This window comes from Balaenoptera borealis, assembly GCF_965194805.1.
Source record: "Balaenoptera borealis genome assembly, chromosome: 10".
NCBI classification, from domain to species: Eukaryota; Metazoa; Chordata; class Mammalia; order Artiodactyla; family Balaenopteridae; genus Balaenoptera; species Balaenoptera borealis.
The window spans coordinates 103,636,798-103,657,061 of record NC_138874.1 but is presented as its reverse complement, the minus strand read 5'-3'; the positions used below and the strand labels follow the sequence as shown (position 1 = coordinate 103,657,061).

Sequence of the window (20,264 nt, the reverse complement as noted above, 5' to 3'; positions counted from 1 at the left end):
AAAAACTTATACATGAATGTTCATAGCAGCATTATTCATAATAGCCAAAAGGGGAAACAACCCAAGTGCCCATCAACTGATAAATGGATAAACAAAATGTAAAATATCCATACAATAGATATTATTTAACCATAAAAATTAAGTACTGATATATGCTGCAACATGCCAGTCATAAGCTACATAGTAAACAATTTCATTTATATGAAAGACAAATCTACAGAGAAAGGAAACAGCTTCATGATTGCTTAAAGCTGGGAGAATGAGAAGGTTTGGGGTGACAGCTGAAGGGTACAGGACTTCTTTACAAGGTGATGAAAATATTCTAAAATTGATTACCCAAAACTGCAATTTTGACAAACCTGCAAGAGATAATTGCACAACTCTGAAGATACTACAAAGCATTCAATTGTACATTTTAAACACATGAATTGTATCGCATGCCAATTATATCTCAATAAAGCTGTTACAAGAAAATGAAATAAATCAAAAAACTAAAAAACAAAACTGAAAGAAAACGAAGAAGCATATATCCACATACATATGTACATAGAGAGATTTTTATTTAATTTCTTAAACATGTATATGCATAGCAAAAAACAGTGGTAGTTTATTCTTTACATTGCTCCTGTGTTTTCCAAATTTTCTTAAACAAGCACAGAAAATATATAAGTTCTGATTTGAAGAGTGTAGTCACAGTCGACAAAATACATGAATTTTTGTTGATTCAAAATAAAAACCAGTTAAGTAGCCTGATTTTAATCATGCTAAATTCATGAACCCCACAAATACATAAAAATAACTGATTACAAAGCAATCCCTATCAAAATCCCAATGACATTTTGCATAAGTAGAAAAATCCATCCTAAAATTAATATGGAATCTTAAGGGACCCCGAATAGATAAAACAAACTTGAAAAACAAGACTGCAGTTGGAGGTCTCACATCTCTTCATTTCAAAACTTACTACAAAACTACACTAATCAAAACAGTGTGGTACTGGAATAAACACAGACCTAGATCAAAGGACTAGAGAGCTCAGAAATAAATCTTTGCATATATGATCAAATGCTTTCAACAAGAGTGCCAAGACCATTTAATGGGGAAAAAAGTCTTTTCAACAAATAATGCTGGGAAAACTGAATATCCACATGTAAGAGAAAAAAATTGGGCCCTTACTTTATACCCTAAACAAAAATTAACTCAAAATAGATTAACAACCTAAGAACTAAAACTTCACAATTCTTAAAAGAAAACATAGGGAAAAGGCTTCATAATATTGGATTTGGCAATGATTTCTTGGATATGACACCAAAAGCACTGACAATAAAAGAAAAAACAGATAAATTGGACTGTTTCAAAATTAAAAACCTGCCCGTCAAAGGACACTATCAATGGAGTGAAAAGATAGCCCACAGGATAAGAGAAGATATTTGCAAATCATATATCCAATTAGCGGATAAAATCCAGAATATATAAAGAACTCCTACAATTCAACACCAAAAAAAAAGTTAAAAATGGGCAAAAGACTTGAATATATGTTTCTCCAGAGAAAGCATACAAATAGCCAATAAGCACTTGAAAAGATGTTAAATATCACAAATCATTAAGGAAATACAAATCAAAACCACAATGAGATACTGCTTTACATCCATCAGGATGGCTAATATAGGAAGGAAGTTAGGAAGGAAGGAAGGAAGGAAGGAAGAGGAAAATAATGAGTGTTGACAAGGATATGGAGGAATTGAAACCTTTGTGCACTGCTGGTAGGAATGTAAAATGGTTACAGCTGCTGTGGAAAACAATATGGCAGTTCCCCAAAAAATTAAAAATAGAATTACCATACAATCCAGCAATTCCACTTCTGGCTATCTATCCAAAAGAAATGAAATCAGGGACTTGAAAAGATAGTTGTATACCCATGTTCATAGTAGCATTATTCATAATAACCAAAAAGGTGGAAGCAACCCAACTATCTATTGATGGATGAATGGATAAACAAAATGCAGTGCAATATATACATACAACAGAACATTATTCAGACGTAAAAAGGAAGGAAATTCTGACACATGCTACAAGATGGATGAATCTTGAGGACACCATGCCAAGTGAAATAAGCCAGTCATTAAAGGACAAACACTGTATGATTTCACTTACATGAGGTACCCAGAATAGTCAAATTCACAGAGACAGAAAGCAGAATGGTAGTTTGCAGGGTCTGGGGAAAGGGGGAAATGAGGAGTTACTGTATGGGTATAGAGTTTCAGTTTTGCAAGATGGAAAGAGGTCTGAAAGTAACAGTAATGGCTGTACAACAACTTGAATATACTTAATGCCACTGAATGAATTCTACTCTTAAAAATGGTTAAAATGGTAAATTTTTGTAATGTATATCATGGACAAAAACTCAACCTTCATTTCTTCTCATGTTCAATGGAGGACTGTATTAAAATCTCTTTTTTTTTTACTAAAATAGTATAAAAGTCTTTGACATCTCAAGTTATTGTGATTCATATGATCTACTGTTCTTATTAAATGTTTGAAATAAATCTGAGATTTAGTATTTTTTCCTCTAAGGTAAAGTCTAAAAAAAGAAAAAAAAAGATTAAAATTTAAAGCAGGATTCATACCTGATATAAAGCAAGAGAATGCCCATATCTCTGGAGAGGTCCCCTTGATACAGTTCCTACATTCCATATACTGCTTTCTAAATTGTAACTAAAAACAAGAAAAAAAAATAACTTCATAAGCTAAGATTCATTTTCAGTTTTGTAATTTGCATATGCTTTCTTGTATTTAAATATTCATTAAATTCAAAAACAATTAGAATAAACTCATAATTTCATATACCATATTAGAAATTTCTAATAGAGACTCACTCAAGATATACCTAGTCTAAATTAGGATTCAATCATCAGAATGTATAATATACAATAACTTGACTAGGCTATTTATTACCGGAGTTAATTTGTTCTGAACCAGCTGATTAACCTAAACAATAGTGAGCTCCTCTACACTTTTAAAGTCACCTGGGCCTCCTTGTAGCTCCTACCGTAAGGCTTTTTTCTGGCTTTCTTTGCTGCCAATGTCTGACCCCTTCAAGTTTTTGCTCAGCTCTCACCTTTCCCATGAAGCCTACATCACTACATTTGTGACTGCAACTCCCTCCTCTTTGGCATTCCTGATTTGCTTACCTCTGCTACCTATCTTGCTATCTATCTATATCTATATATGAATATATGTGCATATATATAATTTATTTATAATATTCATATTTATCATGCTAATTACATTTTTTTCTAATTGCCTGTCTTTCCTCACTAACTTCACAAAGATGGGATATTCATTATGTCCACTGATAGATCCCAAGTACTAAGCACAAAGTAAGTGTTCAAAACAATTTGCTATGCCCATGAATACATATTAATTCTAATGTTGATGTATAAATGTTCCGTAAAATACTCTCTAATTTAATAGACACTAATACAAAACTTTTATATTATTTACTGAATAATTTGTCTTAAGCATAACATCTACACCTCAATTAAATTCTACTACAGAAGATAAATCAACTTATGACTGACACCATCACTTCTAAAAGCTTTTAAACATCCTTACCTCCAACTAAACCACATTCAGAAAAATGAAAAAATATTCTCTAACCTGTGAAAACAGCAACAAAGTTGCTGATTACTTCTAAGCTGATACCTCTAGTTTACTATAAAACTAAATAAACACTGTAACCAAAGGAGCCAGGTTTCAGACAAAAAAAAAAAATTAAACTATCTGGTTCAAATGGAAAATATATGTTTAGGAGAATATCAAGTAAAATTCATCACTTAATTTAAAATATGCTATTTAACTTGTACAGAACACAAACTTTTAGGATCTCCATGTTTCCTTGACAACTATACTCTGTCTTCACAACTCTACTTCGCAAATACCACAATTTAATCCAAAGTTCTACTTTATTTTCACAACCTTTTCATTTTCATGAATCATAGTTAATTTGCTTTTCTTTTCCACATTTAACTCTCGGTTCCTCAGGTTCTTTGCATATCTTAACAATTCATTTTAATCCTACCAACTCTCTTTCAATTCTTTCTACTATATTTTATCCTTCATTTATTGTGTTACAGAATTCTAATTGTTCACTTAAATATTTACCTAAAATTCTTCCTCCCTCTCTCCAGAATTTATTTTATTTTATTTCATACTTTAATTGCAGTCTTATTCAATCATAGTTTTAAAGCAATCTCCTCTTATACACAGAATTTTTTAATCCCCAAAATTAATAGGACGAATATTTTCAGAAATTGGAGTTTACAGATAAAATACAGAATGCCCAGTTAAACCTGAATTTCAGATAAACAACAATTTTGTAGTATAAGTATGATCCATGCAATATTTGGGACAAAACCAAAAAATAAAATAAAATTACGAGGCCTACGCATACTAAAAAATTATTCACTGTTGATCTAAAATTCAAATTTAACTGTGTGTCCTGTATATTTATCTACTAAATATGGCAACCCTTTTGGGTATACACCTTTATGGTACACTGTCCAGGGTCGGTTCCAACTGGTTGATGCCCAAGTTGCATCAGTTATTACATATTATGAATATCACCCCTGAAAACAACATTGATAATCAAATTATTCTTATTTCCTCTTTTATTCTGTTATTGAATAGTTCATAAAATAAAATTATCAGCTGAAAAAAATCAGATAAAGCTAGCATCCATGCAGTTCTCCTTGTCATCTAATCATGCAAAGGACAATCTCTATTGAGTCAACAGTAAATGCATAACCTATCTTATAATACTGGCACTGTTCTCCGAACAAAACCCTGTAAAGTAAATGCAAAGTAAAAGTTTAGGTAAATTAAAATTTGCAGAAAAACTGAAAGTACTTTTATATAAGCAATTATACTTCATTCTGAAAAAATAAAAGGTAGCAGTATTCATAATGCCCAATATAGGCTTGGCCTGGTCTGGGCTTATTTAAAGTTAATATTTTCTTATTCAGAATTTATTAAAAGCACTCTAGAAAGTTAATGAAATATCTATATAGAACAAACCTATATGCCCAATGACAAATAACTTATTGATACACTGAGTTTATATATTCTCAAATCAGTCCTATGCGGCAAACAGATACTATTACAAAAATAATCATTCATAAATTTGTATATCAATAACATAAGGCATTTAGGATAGTCTTATTACCCAAAAATATCCAGCTTAAAAATTAGACTGTGAAAGTCTGAAAAAAAAAAAAGAAAACTTACTTCAGGACCATTTGGAAAGAACTGTAGTTAAAAGTATATCCACCAATCACCCACATAAATTTCCCATGTAAAACAGCTTTATGGGAAGCCCGACCTACAGAAGGACTGAAGGGTTTAACATTTGGCAGAATCCAGTAAGACTCAGTGGAAGGAACATTCAAAGAACAATCAGGACCTATTTAAAAAAATCAAACAACACAATGCATTAAACAAAGACCTTAGATTGTGGAAACAGAATACATGGATTAAGAGAATTTAAGAATCCAATGCTCATCGTATTAATAAATATAATGTACATAAATGGTCTGAAATATAACTTACAGGAAAACTCTAAAAGCAAATGTTATGCTTACAGAGGAAAAAATTATACACTCAGATCAGACTTGGATACGTTCAAATAAATAATACAATCTGAAAGAATTACTTAAATGATATAAATTTCAGATTTATTTCAGTATGCTAATAGGATATTAGAAGAGAAAACAATGTACTCAAATCCCACTTCTGTCTCTTACTGAAAGTGTGACCTTGGGAAAGTCTGCTTACCTTTGCCATCATCAAGCCTTCATCTATAAAACAGAAATAACAATCTACCTCCTAAGGATTATTATAAATATTTAATTTTTTAAAGACAGTGGAAATTAAAGCATTCATAAATTGTAAACTATTAAAGAAATATAAAAATAAAATTACATTTTTTCTTAGCATCATTCTTATTAAGAACAACCAAAATTGGCATCAGTAGAGAGGCTTATTATTCTCAAACAGAAAAAATTATTATGCATAATAAAATAAAAACTATTAATCAGTGCAGGATAACGTAAATACTCCAAGTTAAAAACACTGCCTTTTCCTATCCACGTTCATGATGTTACTCATGAGTCTTGGTTCCTCATCTGTAAAATGTAGCAGGCTAGGCTAGATCAGTGTTTCTCAAACTTCAGTTATGGAAGGAATGCTCCTAAAGGAAATGTATTTTCATCAAATTTAAGGGCTCACAGATTAATTTAATTCTAATGAAACTCATATGCTTAAACAAAAACTAGAAATAAAGTCCTTATGTTTAAAGTTCTTTTATAAATATAAAACCAACATAAACTTATAAATTATGTATATAAACACACTTATAAAATCATTAAAATTAATTTTTGCTTAAAATGATGGATGGTGTTGTTCTGCTCAAAGTAAATCATTGGTACTAAGTGGAAAATGATATCAATTCCATAGCACCTTTTTTATGCAACTTTAAGATACCTATATTATTTTGACAACATAATTCTCCCAGCACTTTTCTTTCAATTATCTTTTACAAACCTTTTTTATCCATATAATATGCCATAACATCTGTTGACCTTCACTTATCACAAAAGTATCAGTACTCTTCAATATTCTTTTTAGCCTGCAATAAGGATACTACTTGGTCCTAACTAAACAGTCAACACAAATGCCGGCACTGCAATCAAGTGGCATTTTTACACAATTATGAGATCAATCACTTGATGTTAAGTTTGCTTATATCAAAAAGTTCTGGATTATCACTGAATCACAAAATTTTAAAGCTTCCAAACAGACCCTAATTTCAGAAATATTAGCCTTTACAGTTTTTATTTTCTCATTTGTTCACTCACCCATGCATTCATTCATTCATCTTCCAAGTCCTTTTCAATGCTTACATTCTATGAGTCTGTATTTTTCAGGTACAAATTAGATAGCACCCTAGATTATCTCTTTGATAACAACACAATCTTTTAAATCAAATATAGAAAACTTTATAACTTCTGAGTGAAAAGACTGTGAACTATTCCTTGGTAACCAAAGAAATTAAAGGAGCTCACTGGTTTTTGTTTAAAAAAGTTAAACTACAATTCTAAACCACTTAGAACTCATTTAACTCAGGTTGGCAAACAACAGCCCATGAGCAAAATCCAACCCACTACCTGTTTTTGTAATAAAGTTTTTTAAGAACACAGTATGCTCATTCATTTAAGTATTATCTATGACTACTTTTGCAGTACTCAGCAGAGTTGAGTAGTTGCAACAGATATCATACAATTCCCAAAGCCAAAAATAGTTACTATATGGCCTTCTACAGAAAAGTTTACCAACCTCTAACTTAACTGAAGAGAAATAAGATCATATGGACATTACACATAAGAGGTATACCTAATTGGTCTGAATGCTATATCTTGTTTTCTTAAAAAGAAAAATATAGATTTATTTTAAATCAGGAATAATAAAGCAAAAAGGGTAAAATGTTAAAAATAGGTTGATCTGGGTAAAGGGCATTTGTATATTCTTTGTACTATTTTTTTTTATTTTAGGTATTTTAGGTATCTATTCTTTTTTTTAATTTATTTATTTTATTTACTTATTATTTTTGGCTGCACTGGGCCTTCGTTGCTGCGCACAGGCTTTCTCTAGTTGCGGTGAGCGGGGGCTGCTCTTTGTTGCAGCGCGCGGGCTTCTCATTGTTGCGGAGCACGGGCTGTAGGCACGCAGGCGTCAATAGTTGTGGCATGCGGGCTCAGTAGCTGTGGCTCGCAGGCTCTAGAGCACAGGGCTCTACATGTAATCACAAGTGTCCTTGTAAGAGAGATTTGACTACAGAAGGAGAAATCAATATTACCACTGAAGCAGGATGCTGTGCTCCATGCTTTGGAGATGGAGTAGGGGAAAAGAGCTAATGAATGTAGGGATTGAAACTCTATTACTGGAAAAGTCAAGGATGCAGATTCTTTCTTAGAGCCTCAGAAGGAGTGTGACCCTGAAAACACCTTGATTTGGGCTCAGTGAAACATATTTCGGACTTTTAACCTCCAGAATGGTAAGAGATTAATAAATGTGTGTTAAGACACCAAGTTTGTGGTAATTTGTTACAGCAATTATAGGAAACTAATGCTAATAACTAAATTTATTTTATTTATTAACTTCAGATAAATACTGTTATTTAATACAAGAAATTGGATTTTAGAGATTTTTTAATTTTTACTCTATAATCTAAAATATCTACTTTTCTATGCAAACCAGCAGTCAAATTCTTCCTCTTTGTTACTACCTTATTTTATGTAACTTCTAGCAGTTATTAGAAGGAATGGTCTATAACCAAACTCTACAGATTGTCTTTATTTTACTCTAAATTAATAAGTTTATAAACAGAATGAAAGATTTATGAATATGACTTAAAAGTTTAAGGAAAATTAGATATCTTAATTTGTAGTTTTCTGCACTCATAACTAAAATGATTAAAAATGTAAATTTATAAACTGAATATTAATTTAAAACACAAATAACTATAGAGAACACTTTATACACACAAAGGCTTCACCACCCATTAAATATCATTTAAAGCCATCCAAGATTCCCTTTTTATAAAAACACATCCATGAAAAATCTACCACTTCATTATCTGTCCTGTTATGGAACATCTCTGCATAATTCTCCCTGCATAACTTTTATCAATCAATATGGGAATCTCCTCAAGGTAAGCAGATCACAGCTGTCTTGGAAAAGATGTAATAAACTAATTCACATTACAGTGGGTTTTCATAAAGATTTAATATGCTACCTTTTCCATGGGTTAATCCAAAGAGCATAAATGAATTTCTAATGATGTAACTTTCGGCATTAGTGACAGGCTACTGCGAGACAAATTTTTGAGATTGTTCTACAATCCAAAGTGGAATTATACTCATCCCTCTTAAATTTATACCTCCATCCTCACAATCTCTCTTGAATTCCAGACTCAAAATGAAACTACCTACATGACATTTCCACTTGGATGTCTCATAATCATCTCAAACTTAACATGTCCAAAACTAAAATCTTGATTTTTTCCCTTCCAAATCTGCTCCTTCACCAGTGTTTACCATCTCAGTAAACGGCACTTCCATTTATTTACCCGGTTGCTCAGGGCAAAGATCTTGGAGCTATTCATGAGTTCTCTTTTTCTCCCACACCCATATCCAACAAATCCTGGACTGACATTCATTACGTACGCAGGAATACAGCCTTTCCAACTGTTAAAACATGGAAATGCTTCACTGATTGTTAAGTAGATGCTGCTGTAGGTACCAGGCCTTCCCCTTCCCAGTTCCCCTTGCCCCTCTGAGATAATCCAGACTCGTCGCAAAAGACAACTAAAGGGGTAATGCCTGGCACAGCATGGCTCATCCAGGATCCTGCCCCAGTCCTAAAGTCAGCATCAGTTGTGATTGGTTGGTGTCTAAGTGTCTGTACCTTACCAATTATAAACATTTTTAAATTCGATCACCTCTATCAGGCTCTCAGCACTGATCCTTTCCTTTCCAACTACCATCCTAGTACAAGCCACCATCCAATCTCACCTGGACTATTGCAACAGTCTCCAAACTGGTCTACTTATTTCCATTCTTGCTCCCTTCCTATCACATTCAACTCTCCACAATGCAACCAGAATGATTAAAAATATAAATCTACTCTTACCATTTCCCAACTCAAAATCTTTCAATGATTTCCCATCACACTAAAAATAAAAATCCTTAACATGGCCCACAACTCTTACATGACTGGCCTCAGTATTCACTTACTGCATGAATGAATGAATGAATGAATGAAAACAACCTTAGAGCCATAAAAGATTAAGAGCAAGAGCTATGAAGTCAAACCTCGCTTTCCAACTTATTAGCTATGAAACCTTGGACGAATTAACTTCTCTAAACTTCAGTTTAATCATGGAGATTATACGTAGAAGAACATAAGATTCTGTGAAAATAAAATAAGATTGAATGAGATTGTACTTAACATTAAATACTATAATGAAACCTTCATAATAGTAACGTTATTACTATTATGAAGTCCATCCTCTCATTTTAATATACAAGGAAATTAAGTATCATTAAGTCTACAGGCAAAATATGTTAATGAAGCCTAGCATTATTAGGTATAGTAAATATACATGCCAAAAGAAAACAGTAAAATTACAACTAAAAATTTCTATAATCAGAGGTAAATACAATTGAGAAATAATTGCAAAGGACAAAACCTAGAATAAAGAAAGTACTACAAAGTTTTGAAAGTTTCTCCAAAGCAATTCCAGAACTACTGAATTATATTCTTTCTTCCTTCCCAAAGTAGTCTATTTTGCACTGGAAAAGTTTTTCTAAGGGACTCTATCTCTGTTTTGATACTGGAAATCAGTACAAAATTTTTATTTGCTTTATATAAATTAATTTTCTAAAATAACTTTTCTTCCATAAAGAAGGATAAAAATTTAAAGTCTTCAAGTGAGTTTAACAGCAATTCCCTGAATAGTACCTCTAGTGTAGTATATCAGCTAGATTTCTTTTGTTGTAAGCCACAGAAACTACTTTGGGCTAGGTTAAGGAAAAATGGATATTTGTTGGAAAAACATGGGGAAATTCAAAGAATTTTTAAAAAGAGGCTGAAAAACCAAGCTTAAAATAGACAGGTATCTGGATTTATCATCCCATCAAGACTACTCTCAATGAGTGAAAGGCAATTTCCCACAAAGAAACTGGACTGCTAATAGGAAAGGAAAAGTATGCTGAGAAGAAGATTTGAAGAGAGGTACATGTAACTTACTGTAATCACTCCAGAAATAGTCTTATGATCATACTGAATCTGAAGTTCTCCACAATAAAAGGCAAAATGAGACAACATCATTGCAAGAGTCCTATCTTCTAACCTCATCAGAAAATTTTGATTTTGTTTCAGTATCCAAAGTATTCTAAACATTTTCTAGGCCCATAAAACCAATCTCCAAAGGACAGTTATCAATTTTAGTGTATTTTCAATGTCCACAGCTGTTCTGACAATATCCTAATTTTACAGAACAATGAATTTGTGAGTGGTAATCACTACACCAGATCTGTTCCAAGAATACTTGGTTCTCACAGTTTAGGTCAGTGATGTGATTACAGTATGGAAAGGAACTGCCCTTCTGTTAGCAAAGATCAGTGCTTTCCAATTATTATTTTTGAGTTGTGAAAGGCTTGAAAACAAAGCTTTATAGACTGGTTCTGATTAGTTGAAAATGACAAATACAGAGATAGCTGGGATTGAAAGCAGGATTTGTTTATCCCACCTATCTAAGTCAGAGGCAATAAAGTAAGTGGTTGTAAATATTTCAACATTAGGTAACCTTCCACAAGGAAGGAACCTATGTCTAGCACAGAATATTCGGTGAATTTTGTTGTAACACACAGCTCAGCCCTTTGTTCTATTCTCTCTCTCTACACTCCCTTCCCTCATGATCTCATCTGATCTCGTGGCTTTAAGTATCATCAACCATTTTCAATTTAACATTTTTAAGCCAAGCAGCCCCAAACAATACAGACCTCTCTCCACTAAACTCCAACTGCCTTTTCAACATCTCCTCTTAGATGTCTAAAAGACATCTCAAATGTAACATACCAAATTCAAACTGATCTTCCTCCTAAAATCTTCCTCATGTCAACTGATGACAACTCTATCTTACTCTAAGGTCAAAAAAATCTTCAAGTCATCCTTGACTCTTTTCTTTCTCCCATCCCCCATATCCAATGCATCAACAAATCCTATTAACCCTGTTTTAAAATCACATTCAGTATTAAGCAATTCTTACCTTCTTTGCTGCCTGCCCACACTACTATCATTTCTCATCTAGATTATAATTATAGTAGTAGTCTCTTAACTGGTACTCTGCTTTCGTAGTCTATTCTCAATATAGAAGTCAACAGGAACCTTTTAAAACTAAGTCAGATTATATCAATCACCTGCTCAAAATTCTACAATGGCTCCCCATTTCACTTAGGGTAAAAGTCAAAATCCTTCCAATGGCCTACAACACTAAGGCTTAGCTCATCTAGCTCCATTCCTCACAAACCTCCATCACTCCAGCACCTTACCTCCATATCCCCGATCATCTCCTTGCTCTGCAACTTCTCTGAGCTCACATCTGACAACCTGCCCCTCAGTGATTCAATTCCAGGCACACTGGCCTTTTGCTGGCCCTCACACACACCAGGCATGTTCCTGCCTTAGGGCCTTTGCCAATGGCTATTCCCTCTGCCTGAAATGCCCTTCTCCTAAATATCTATATAGCTAACTCCCTCACTTGCTTCAAGTCTTTACTCAAATGTCACCTTCTCAATAAGGCCTAACCTGATCATTTTATTTAAAATTGTTAACTCCCATCCCTAGATCTATCTATCCCCCTTCTCAGCTCCACCTTATTTTTCCATTACACTTATCCCTTTCTAAAATATTGTATGTATAATATATATGTTATGTTGATTATCTATGGTCTGTCTCTCTTAGCTTGAATGTAAGATCCACAAGGATCTTTACTTTCTTTGTTCCGTGATATATTCAAAGGTCCTAGAATAGTACCTAGCACTTGGAAGAAGCTCTAAAATTTTTGTTACATAAAATGAACAAAAATAAATGAATGAATTAGTAAATAAAGCTTGTTATATATACATCCTCAATACTATTTTTATTTTTAAACAACTTTTCAAGTAGCTGAGGAATAAAAACTTATTGCCTCTTGCAAAAAGTTGGATTTGCTGTTTTTGCTAGGTGGGGAAAATGAACAAAAAGAGAAGAATTTAATCTAGCACATTATCTGTTGTTTGTCTCTCCACAGAGTTAAATAGAGAGATCACGTTCATTATTATTAAATTTCTAAAGGAAAACGTAAGCTATGCTGTGAATTTCTTTAAAGCAACCTATAGTCTCATGTGTACTTATACACACTATCCTAAAGTAACTAACTCTGTCCTAATATGTTATATGACTAACCCAGAAAAAAAAATAATGTATGATAAAATATTCATGGATCTGAGCTAAAAGATTTTATATTTTTCTAAAACAAACAAAATCATCAAGTTTTTACAACCTGAATAATGCCATGGAGTCTAAGTGCATGCTCTGGTAGTCAATACTGCCACCCAATGGCAAATGCTAAAATCTAAAACCAAAGGACTGAAAGAAAATAACTGACCAGATGCTCAAATTCAAATGTTTCCCTCAATATTTAAAATTATGCTTTATATATCAAGTAAATTGCATAAGTTATTGAAGTACTAGTCTTCTAAAACATCTATACTTAAATGTCCACATATCACTAAACCAGCAACTAATACATTTCTAATTCATTCATTCAACAACAACAACAAAATTTGAGCGCCTACTACACAACAGGCACTACAGAAGATGCTGTGGGCATAAAGGTGATCAAAACATAGTCATTCTTAACTTCATGGAGTTTGTATTCCAGTAGGAAAGATAATAAAGAATCACACAAACATAAATGTGATAAAAGCTATAAATTTAAAAGATAGGGTCCTATGAAAGCACGTGGGGGGATGTGACCCAGTCTTAGAATGTTAAGGGGTGAGGGTGTTGTAGGGGGAAGTGCAGAAATAAGAAAGGCCTTGAAATATTTAGGGACAAAGAACATTCAAGGAACTGAGATAAATCCAAAGTGTAACTTTCAATAAAGAATCGGAAACACTATGAAAAACTATCAAATTACCTGATTTACATATTAAGATACTGTCTTTTAATCAATCATCTAAAGGCTGAAAACAACCAACTTCAATCCTTACATGAAAACAGTGTCTGAACCGCACTGAAAAGGAACACTGAATATCTATAAAGAATATCCTGAAGACATGTAAAAGGACTGAACGATAGGATTGAACAGGGCATTCTGGAATAGGAAAGGACTGGGGACAAATTTTAAATGGCTAAGCAGTGGTCTTGTATATAAAACCTGGCAACCTGTTTTTCATCTCTATAAAACAGGTGGAAAATGTTTTGTTGTAATAGATTAAGAAAAGAATTGTACCCTGAAGTCTGCTCGTTTATCTTTTCAACCTGTCTACTCCTACCATCTATTCCACATTGCAAAGTTTTTCTGAGTAGGCATGAGAGAACTATTCAGCCCATTCCTTGTCAATTATGGCAACAATCTACACTTTAAAATACTTTATTTGGATTTTTTAATTTATTTAGAAGATTCCAATCATTTGAACCCCCTTCCTAGTTTGGGAAAATCTCTCACTGTGTGAATTTTGTTCAGAAACGGAATCCTTTCCCACTATACAATTCAGAAAAGTTAAAGTCTCTATTTCTATATCTCAAGGCAGCCAAGCAAGGTATGGATAAGACCTAAGTTTAGCCAAGTAGATTTTACTAAGCAGGCCTTCAAATCTTCAAAAGTGATACAAAGATGTGGGGAGAATTTAGAATTTTTTCTACCCAAGCCTGTAGCATACAGTATCCACAGTAAAGACACCAGTGGTGGTACCCCAGGGCCCAGTGGCAGTAACAGGAATATCCTAATCAAATTTTCCTGTGGCTTCATCTTTGCTGGGAACCAACCCACCTAGCCTTCTGTTACACCTACCCCTTTCTAACCAAGGTTTTTCCAGCCTTCCCATCTCCTTTGTGAGCTACCCAGTGTCCTTTTGTATTAGTCGGATTACAGGTTTAGAGAACAAAAAATAAGTTGCTTTAAAAAACTGAAAGTTAATTCCTCTCTCATAAAACATTCTAGAGGCAAATGGGCAAGTGCTACTGCTTACTACAGTTACTGCCATTTACCAGCCATTGGAAAAGATCTCAATGATGTAAAATTCCCACGCAGCACTTCCACTCACATCCTACTTACCTAAACTTAGCACAATAACCATACTAGACACAAGGAAGGCGGAAAAATGTGGTATGTAGCTGAAGACCATGTGCTGAGCTAAAAACTCAGTCAATTCTATCACTAAAAAGAAGGGAAGAATGAATGCTGGGAGACAGTGGTCCCTGACATACTTTCCAATAACTGCCTTTTCTGCTCAGATAAGCCAGAACTGTTTCTGTTGCTTACAATCAAATCAAAGACTTCTAGTGGTTCCGATTTTTTAAAGTTATGTAAGAGAGAAACCTGGAGCCACTCTGATTAGGGAGTTGACGGGGGTCGGGGGGTGGGAACACACCGTATCTGAGAGTCTGCTTTGAAAATTAATGTTCTACTGTATTATTTACATATGAACATAAATCCAATTTATTATCTCTTGATTTTCATGCCTTTTAAAAATTCCTCAGGACTTCCCTGGTGGTCCAGTAGTTGAGAATCCGCGCTTCCACTGGAGGGGGCACAGGTTCAATCCCTGATAGGGGAACTAGGATCCCGCATGCCACGTGGTGTGGCCAAAAAAAAAAAAAAAAAAAAAAAAATCCTCATCTATCCCAATGTTTGGAAGCCATCTTAAAAGAAAAAATGCTCTTCAAAGTTGTCTTTCTCCCTCCTGTGACTTATTAAGACTTACATTTTATTAAGTGAAAGATGTCACAGAAGCAGATGAATCCACACAGGTCTCTACCCTTTAAGTAATCTATTTGATATGTATATATCATTGTCTTTGAAAACTATACATTATAACAAAATTAAACATTATACAATAAACTTGTGTGCTTTTCAAAATGTTGCACTAGCATTTTCTATATTCTTTACTATTTCAGCTTTTGGTTGTTATAAGTGCTCTCCACAGAAAAAGGGGGACAGTTGACTTTAATGGTGCCCTCTAGTCTTAAAATATATTTCTATTGCCTAAAACAGTAAAAAGGTGACAGCAGATGGTTAAGGAAGAAACACTTACATGAGAAAGTTAAGGGGGAAAAAAGTATAGTAATGGCTAAGCAAAACTCTTAGGAGATGTTACATAGAAAAACTAAATTTGGAAAACAAGGAGATGTGAAGCCTAGGTGGGACAAGCACTAGAGAAATGTGAGGAAGGGGATTCAAGATTCAAGGCTTAACAAAAATCTAGGCTTTTCCTCTGGATTCTCTTAATAAAATCTGTTTCTAGAAAACAACATTTATTTTCTTTTTATATACTAGCACAGAACCAAACAAAGTAAGTAAAATTAACCAACATAAATGGATAAAACATAATGAAGGTAGCAACAATCTGTTATTCTTAACCCAAAGAATCCAGTTCCAAATAACACATTACAAAAAAACTGCCAGACTCTGAATCTCATACAGATTGCCTCCTCAGCTCTCATTTCAAATATCTCCAGTTCTTTGATCATTCCTCAGATGCCCTAGAAACAAATCTCTCTCTCCATTTCCCCTCAATGATTTCTCCCATTCCATATATCTAAAATTAAAACCTAGTGATATAGTCAACAATCCCACCTACTTTAAGCTATGCTTCCTTAGATATAGAATCAGGAGTCAGTTTGGAGGCTCAAAGAAACCAATCTGCACATCATCTGTCTTGAAAGACGCACAATATCCATTTCACCAAACACTACCCATAAAACATTCATATCAATTCAGAGATGAATTATTTAATTACAAAGAATTAATAGTGGTATAAAAATGTATCTGATTTCTGTATATTTTATAATAAAGCACTTCAACATTATTCTCATTTTTTTAAATATATGTGTACATGCGTATATATGTGTTAATACATATATATATATATAAACTTATTCATATTATCACTTTGCTTTAAAAGTAAACGAACCCAGCATTGGCTTCCCCATTTTCATTTGCTTATAGACATTTAAGAGCCAGGAATTTTTATGATTTCAGGCACTCCTGACAAGAATAATAAAATGCGAAATGCTGATAAACAAAAGCCAGAAAAACAAAAGATAACATTTTCAACCAGATACATATTACAAAACCTCCAGAAAATAAAGCATTTTAAAGAAGAACTACTAAAAGGAAGTAAAGAACAAAAAAGGACAGAGCTGCTCATAGAGAATATTATACAAATATATCCCTCTTTTGCTTTCAAGACTGTTAGAATGAGATGGGGACTAATAGCAGATGAAGACCAGTCAGAAAAACGCCATGCATATAAGCTATACTTCTATCTCTCAGGCCTTAATTTAAATATATTCTTGGTGTACTATTCTCTCCATAGAAAAGGACGTTATTTTAGTTTCAAGACTGAAACGGAAAAAAAAAGATACCTCAAGGCACTTTTTAAGGGAAGAAAGGTCATGATTTATTAAAATAGCCACTCAACAAAATATATGCCTCATATATATAATTAAAAACACTGAGAAATTTGTATCTGTCATAATCATAGTAGGAAATCAAATTTAATTCAATAAGAAATCACTGGTATTTCATATGGTTGGAGCAACTAATTTTTTAATGAAATAACATGGGTTTAAAATGGGCATAATTTATGGAAAGCCTAAAATAATTCCTCTAAATAAGTACTCAGCACACTCAGTAACATTTTTTCTAACTTGTCTCAAGAATGTTGAATATGAAACCATTCTCTTTGGTTTTTACTTTAGACAGCTCTGGTAGGAACTATTGCTACTACTGTTACACTGTATTATAATAACACATGATCATGTAACTTTGGATTATGTATTTCTTGAGTCAAAGTTCCCCCATCAACAGGATTAATACACTGGCACAAAGTAAGTTCTCAATACGTAAATATAATCTGCACAAAGCAAGTTCTGGGTGGGTAAGTATATAGATAACTGGGACCTATCTCTTCATTAAATTCCACAATGACAAGATTTATGATTTTATACCCAAATACTTAAGTAAGCTAAAACTCTTCAATGCAGTCTAAAATTAATCTTTAATAATATATTTATAAAAATTGTTTAGAAATTCTTCCCCAATTCTTCTCATTGCTTTTGCAATAAGCAGCTGTAAAACGTCTAAACTTTTAAAAATACTCTATGTTCTTTTAAAACATAGCCACAAGAGGTCAGTCTTTCCCAAGAAACAACTTTGATATAGTCCAGTACCTTCCCAGATAAGCATCTATTTTTGCAATATACTATTTATATTATCCATTATAAATCAAATTTGAATGTACCGCGTGTTAATTTCAGCCACGTCACCAGATCTTTGGGAACTCAACAAAAAATTAAAGAAGATCATAATGACCACATGTCTACAATTTAAAGCGTTTCATATATAACTTCACTTGATTCTCAAAATAGCACGTAGACAAAATCTTTACTGATTTTACTTGTGAAGAAGCAAGCTATTAAGAAGTTGACTGTTACTGAAATTCTAAAAATAAAACAAACACATGAGATTTGGGTGTGTAAACTACAGCAAAACAAATGAGTGTAGAATTTGTATTAATATATTAGATACATAAATCAATGTTTCAAAAGCCACTTACCTTGCCAACTATCATTGCAGACGCACAGCTTTTCTCCTGTTAGGTCACAGTAACCATGATCTGGACTGCCGCAATTGGCTTTACAGTAAGGAATGTCACAAGCTTCACCCTTCCAGTATTTATCACACTCACAATATACTCTACTTGGAACAGAGACACTAGTTGTACACTTCCCATGACCAGAGCAATTGTTAGGACAAGAATTGATTCTGTAAAATATAATTCATATATATTCAAATTCAAGATAACTGAAAAAGAACTTTGGCTAATATTTTGTTAACTTTATAATTTTTATGTTGTGTCTACGTGCTTCATTTAATGCAATTTTACAATGCGACTTCAATTCTTTACTCTGTACCTTTTAAACCCTAAAGCAATTCAGTTACACACATTTGTAATTGGCCTCAGTTCATTCAATGAGTTTACTCTGCTACCAAGACTACATACTCAACATCTGCAGGATCTATACAGTTCCAAGCACACTGTTTTGTAAAGACTTAAGTACTCAACTGCTTTGAATATATATTTCACAGAAAAAAATTAAATTCATGAATACCTGAAACAATATAAGAAGCCAAGATTTAAACTGGTTATATAATACTTAAACAGCATGCTATCACCTATACACTGTTATGGAAGTAAAAGGATATTTACCAAGTTTTATTTTAAGGCTCTCTAACTGATTATATTCTACTATATATTTATTCTCCCTTGTGTAAATTCTTGATATAAATAAATCCTATAATAAATTGCTGATTCAAGGATATTTAGAATATTTTATTCCTCGCGAAAAATTCTCTGGTTATCATTCTCTACGTTCCTGAAGAAAACAAACAAACAAAATGTATCAAGTTCCTCTGTGGCCATTCTTAATGAAAGCAACTGAAAGCATCTCTGGCTAATTCACTTCACCCTTGGACTTTCAGATATAAAAATGTATATAGAGTCTATACAATAGAAGCTCAATAAATACTATTTTCTAATTTTAGAGAAGACAGTGGTATATAGCCACTTACCTTATCTCCTAAGCCTCAATTTCCTCATGTGTAAAATGGGAAAAATACCCATTTGACAGAACTGATGAGAAGAGAATTAAAGAATATAATATATATAAAGCATCCAGTACAGTCTTTGGAATACAGAAGGACTATGAAAACTCAGCTCTCATTCACTCTCCAAATTAGGTATAAAATACCTCGGAGCACAGTAGGGCAGATGAGGGCTCCCTGCAATCCTACACATCTGTTATTACCAGTAAAGTTACACTAAGTTTGTATAATATATTTACTTAATCGTTTTCCAAAAATTTTTAATCTTGTAATTAATTTTTAACCAAACTTAACTTGTTACTATAGTGTCCTGAGACTTAGAAACTATCCTATACAAGCTTGGAAAGTATTTTGGGATATATTATTAAAATTTTACGTCACTTAGGAAGAGACGCTATATACTTTGGAATTTAACACACTAGCCTGCTCCTGGTATATAAGACATTTATAAAAACAAACAATAAACTCTTTTATGTCAAATTATAAGAATCGTTACAATATGAATTTTTTTGAAAAAATACTTACGAGTAAAAAATGTTGAAGCCAGTTAGATTATATGCCGCATCACTAAAAAAATGTAACAGTGCATAGCCAGACGTTGTAACAACTTCAGGTACAGTTTCATTTCCCCTTATTTCAGGGACTATCAAACCACTGTAAGAGAGCAAAATTGAACACTCTGTATATTAATGTACATATGACAGTTAATCACACAAAATTTACTCAAAATATTCTTGTCAGAATCACTAAGTATCTACATTAGAATGGG

The 20,264-nt window shown here is 33.0% G+C and overlaps 1 protein-coding gene across 6 annotated transcripts in view; it reads right to left on the bottom strand.

Annotated features, from left to right (window-relative positions):
- ATRNL1 (attractin like 1) overlaps window positions 1-20,264 on the bottom strand; it is a 705,133-nt gene that overhangs the window by 649,905 nt on the left and 34,964 nt on the right. For all 6 annotated transcript variants that reach the window (XR_014249113.1, XM_082407780.1, XM_082407777.1 and 3 more), the window contains 4 exons: window positions 20,021-20,149; window positions 18,447-18,655; window positions 5,287-5,461; window positions 2,628-2,715 (listed from right to left, as the gene is read on the bottom strand). Coding sequence is in view for 5 of the 6 variants with exons in the window: in XM_082407780.1 (XP_082263906.1) it covers window positions 2,628-2,715; window positions 5,287-5,461; window positions 18,447-18,655; window positions 20,021-20,149 (601 nt within the window). In the remaining variant the exon portion in view is untranslated. The remainder of the gene's footprint in view (window positions 1-2,627; window positions 2,716-5,286; window positions 5,462-18,446; window positions 18,656-20,020; window positions 20,150-20,264) is intronic.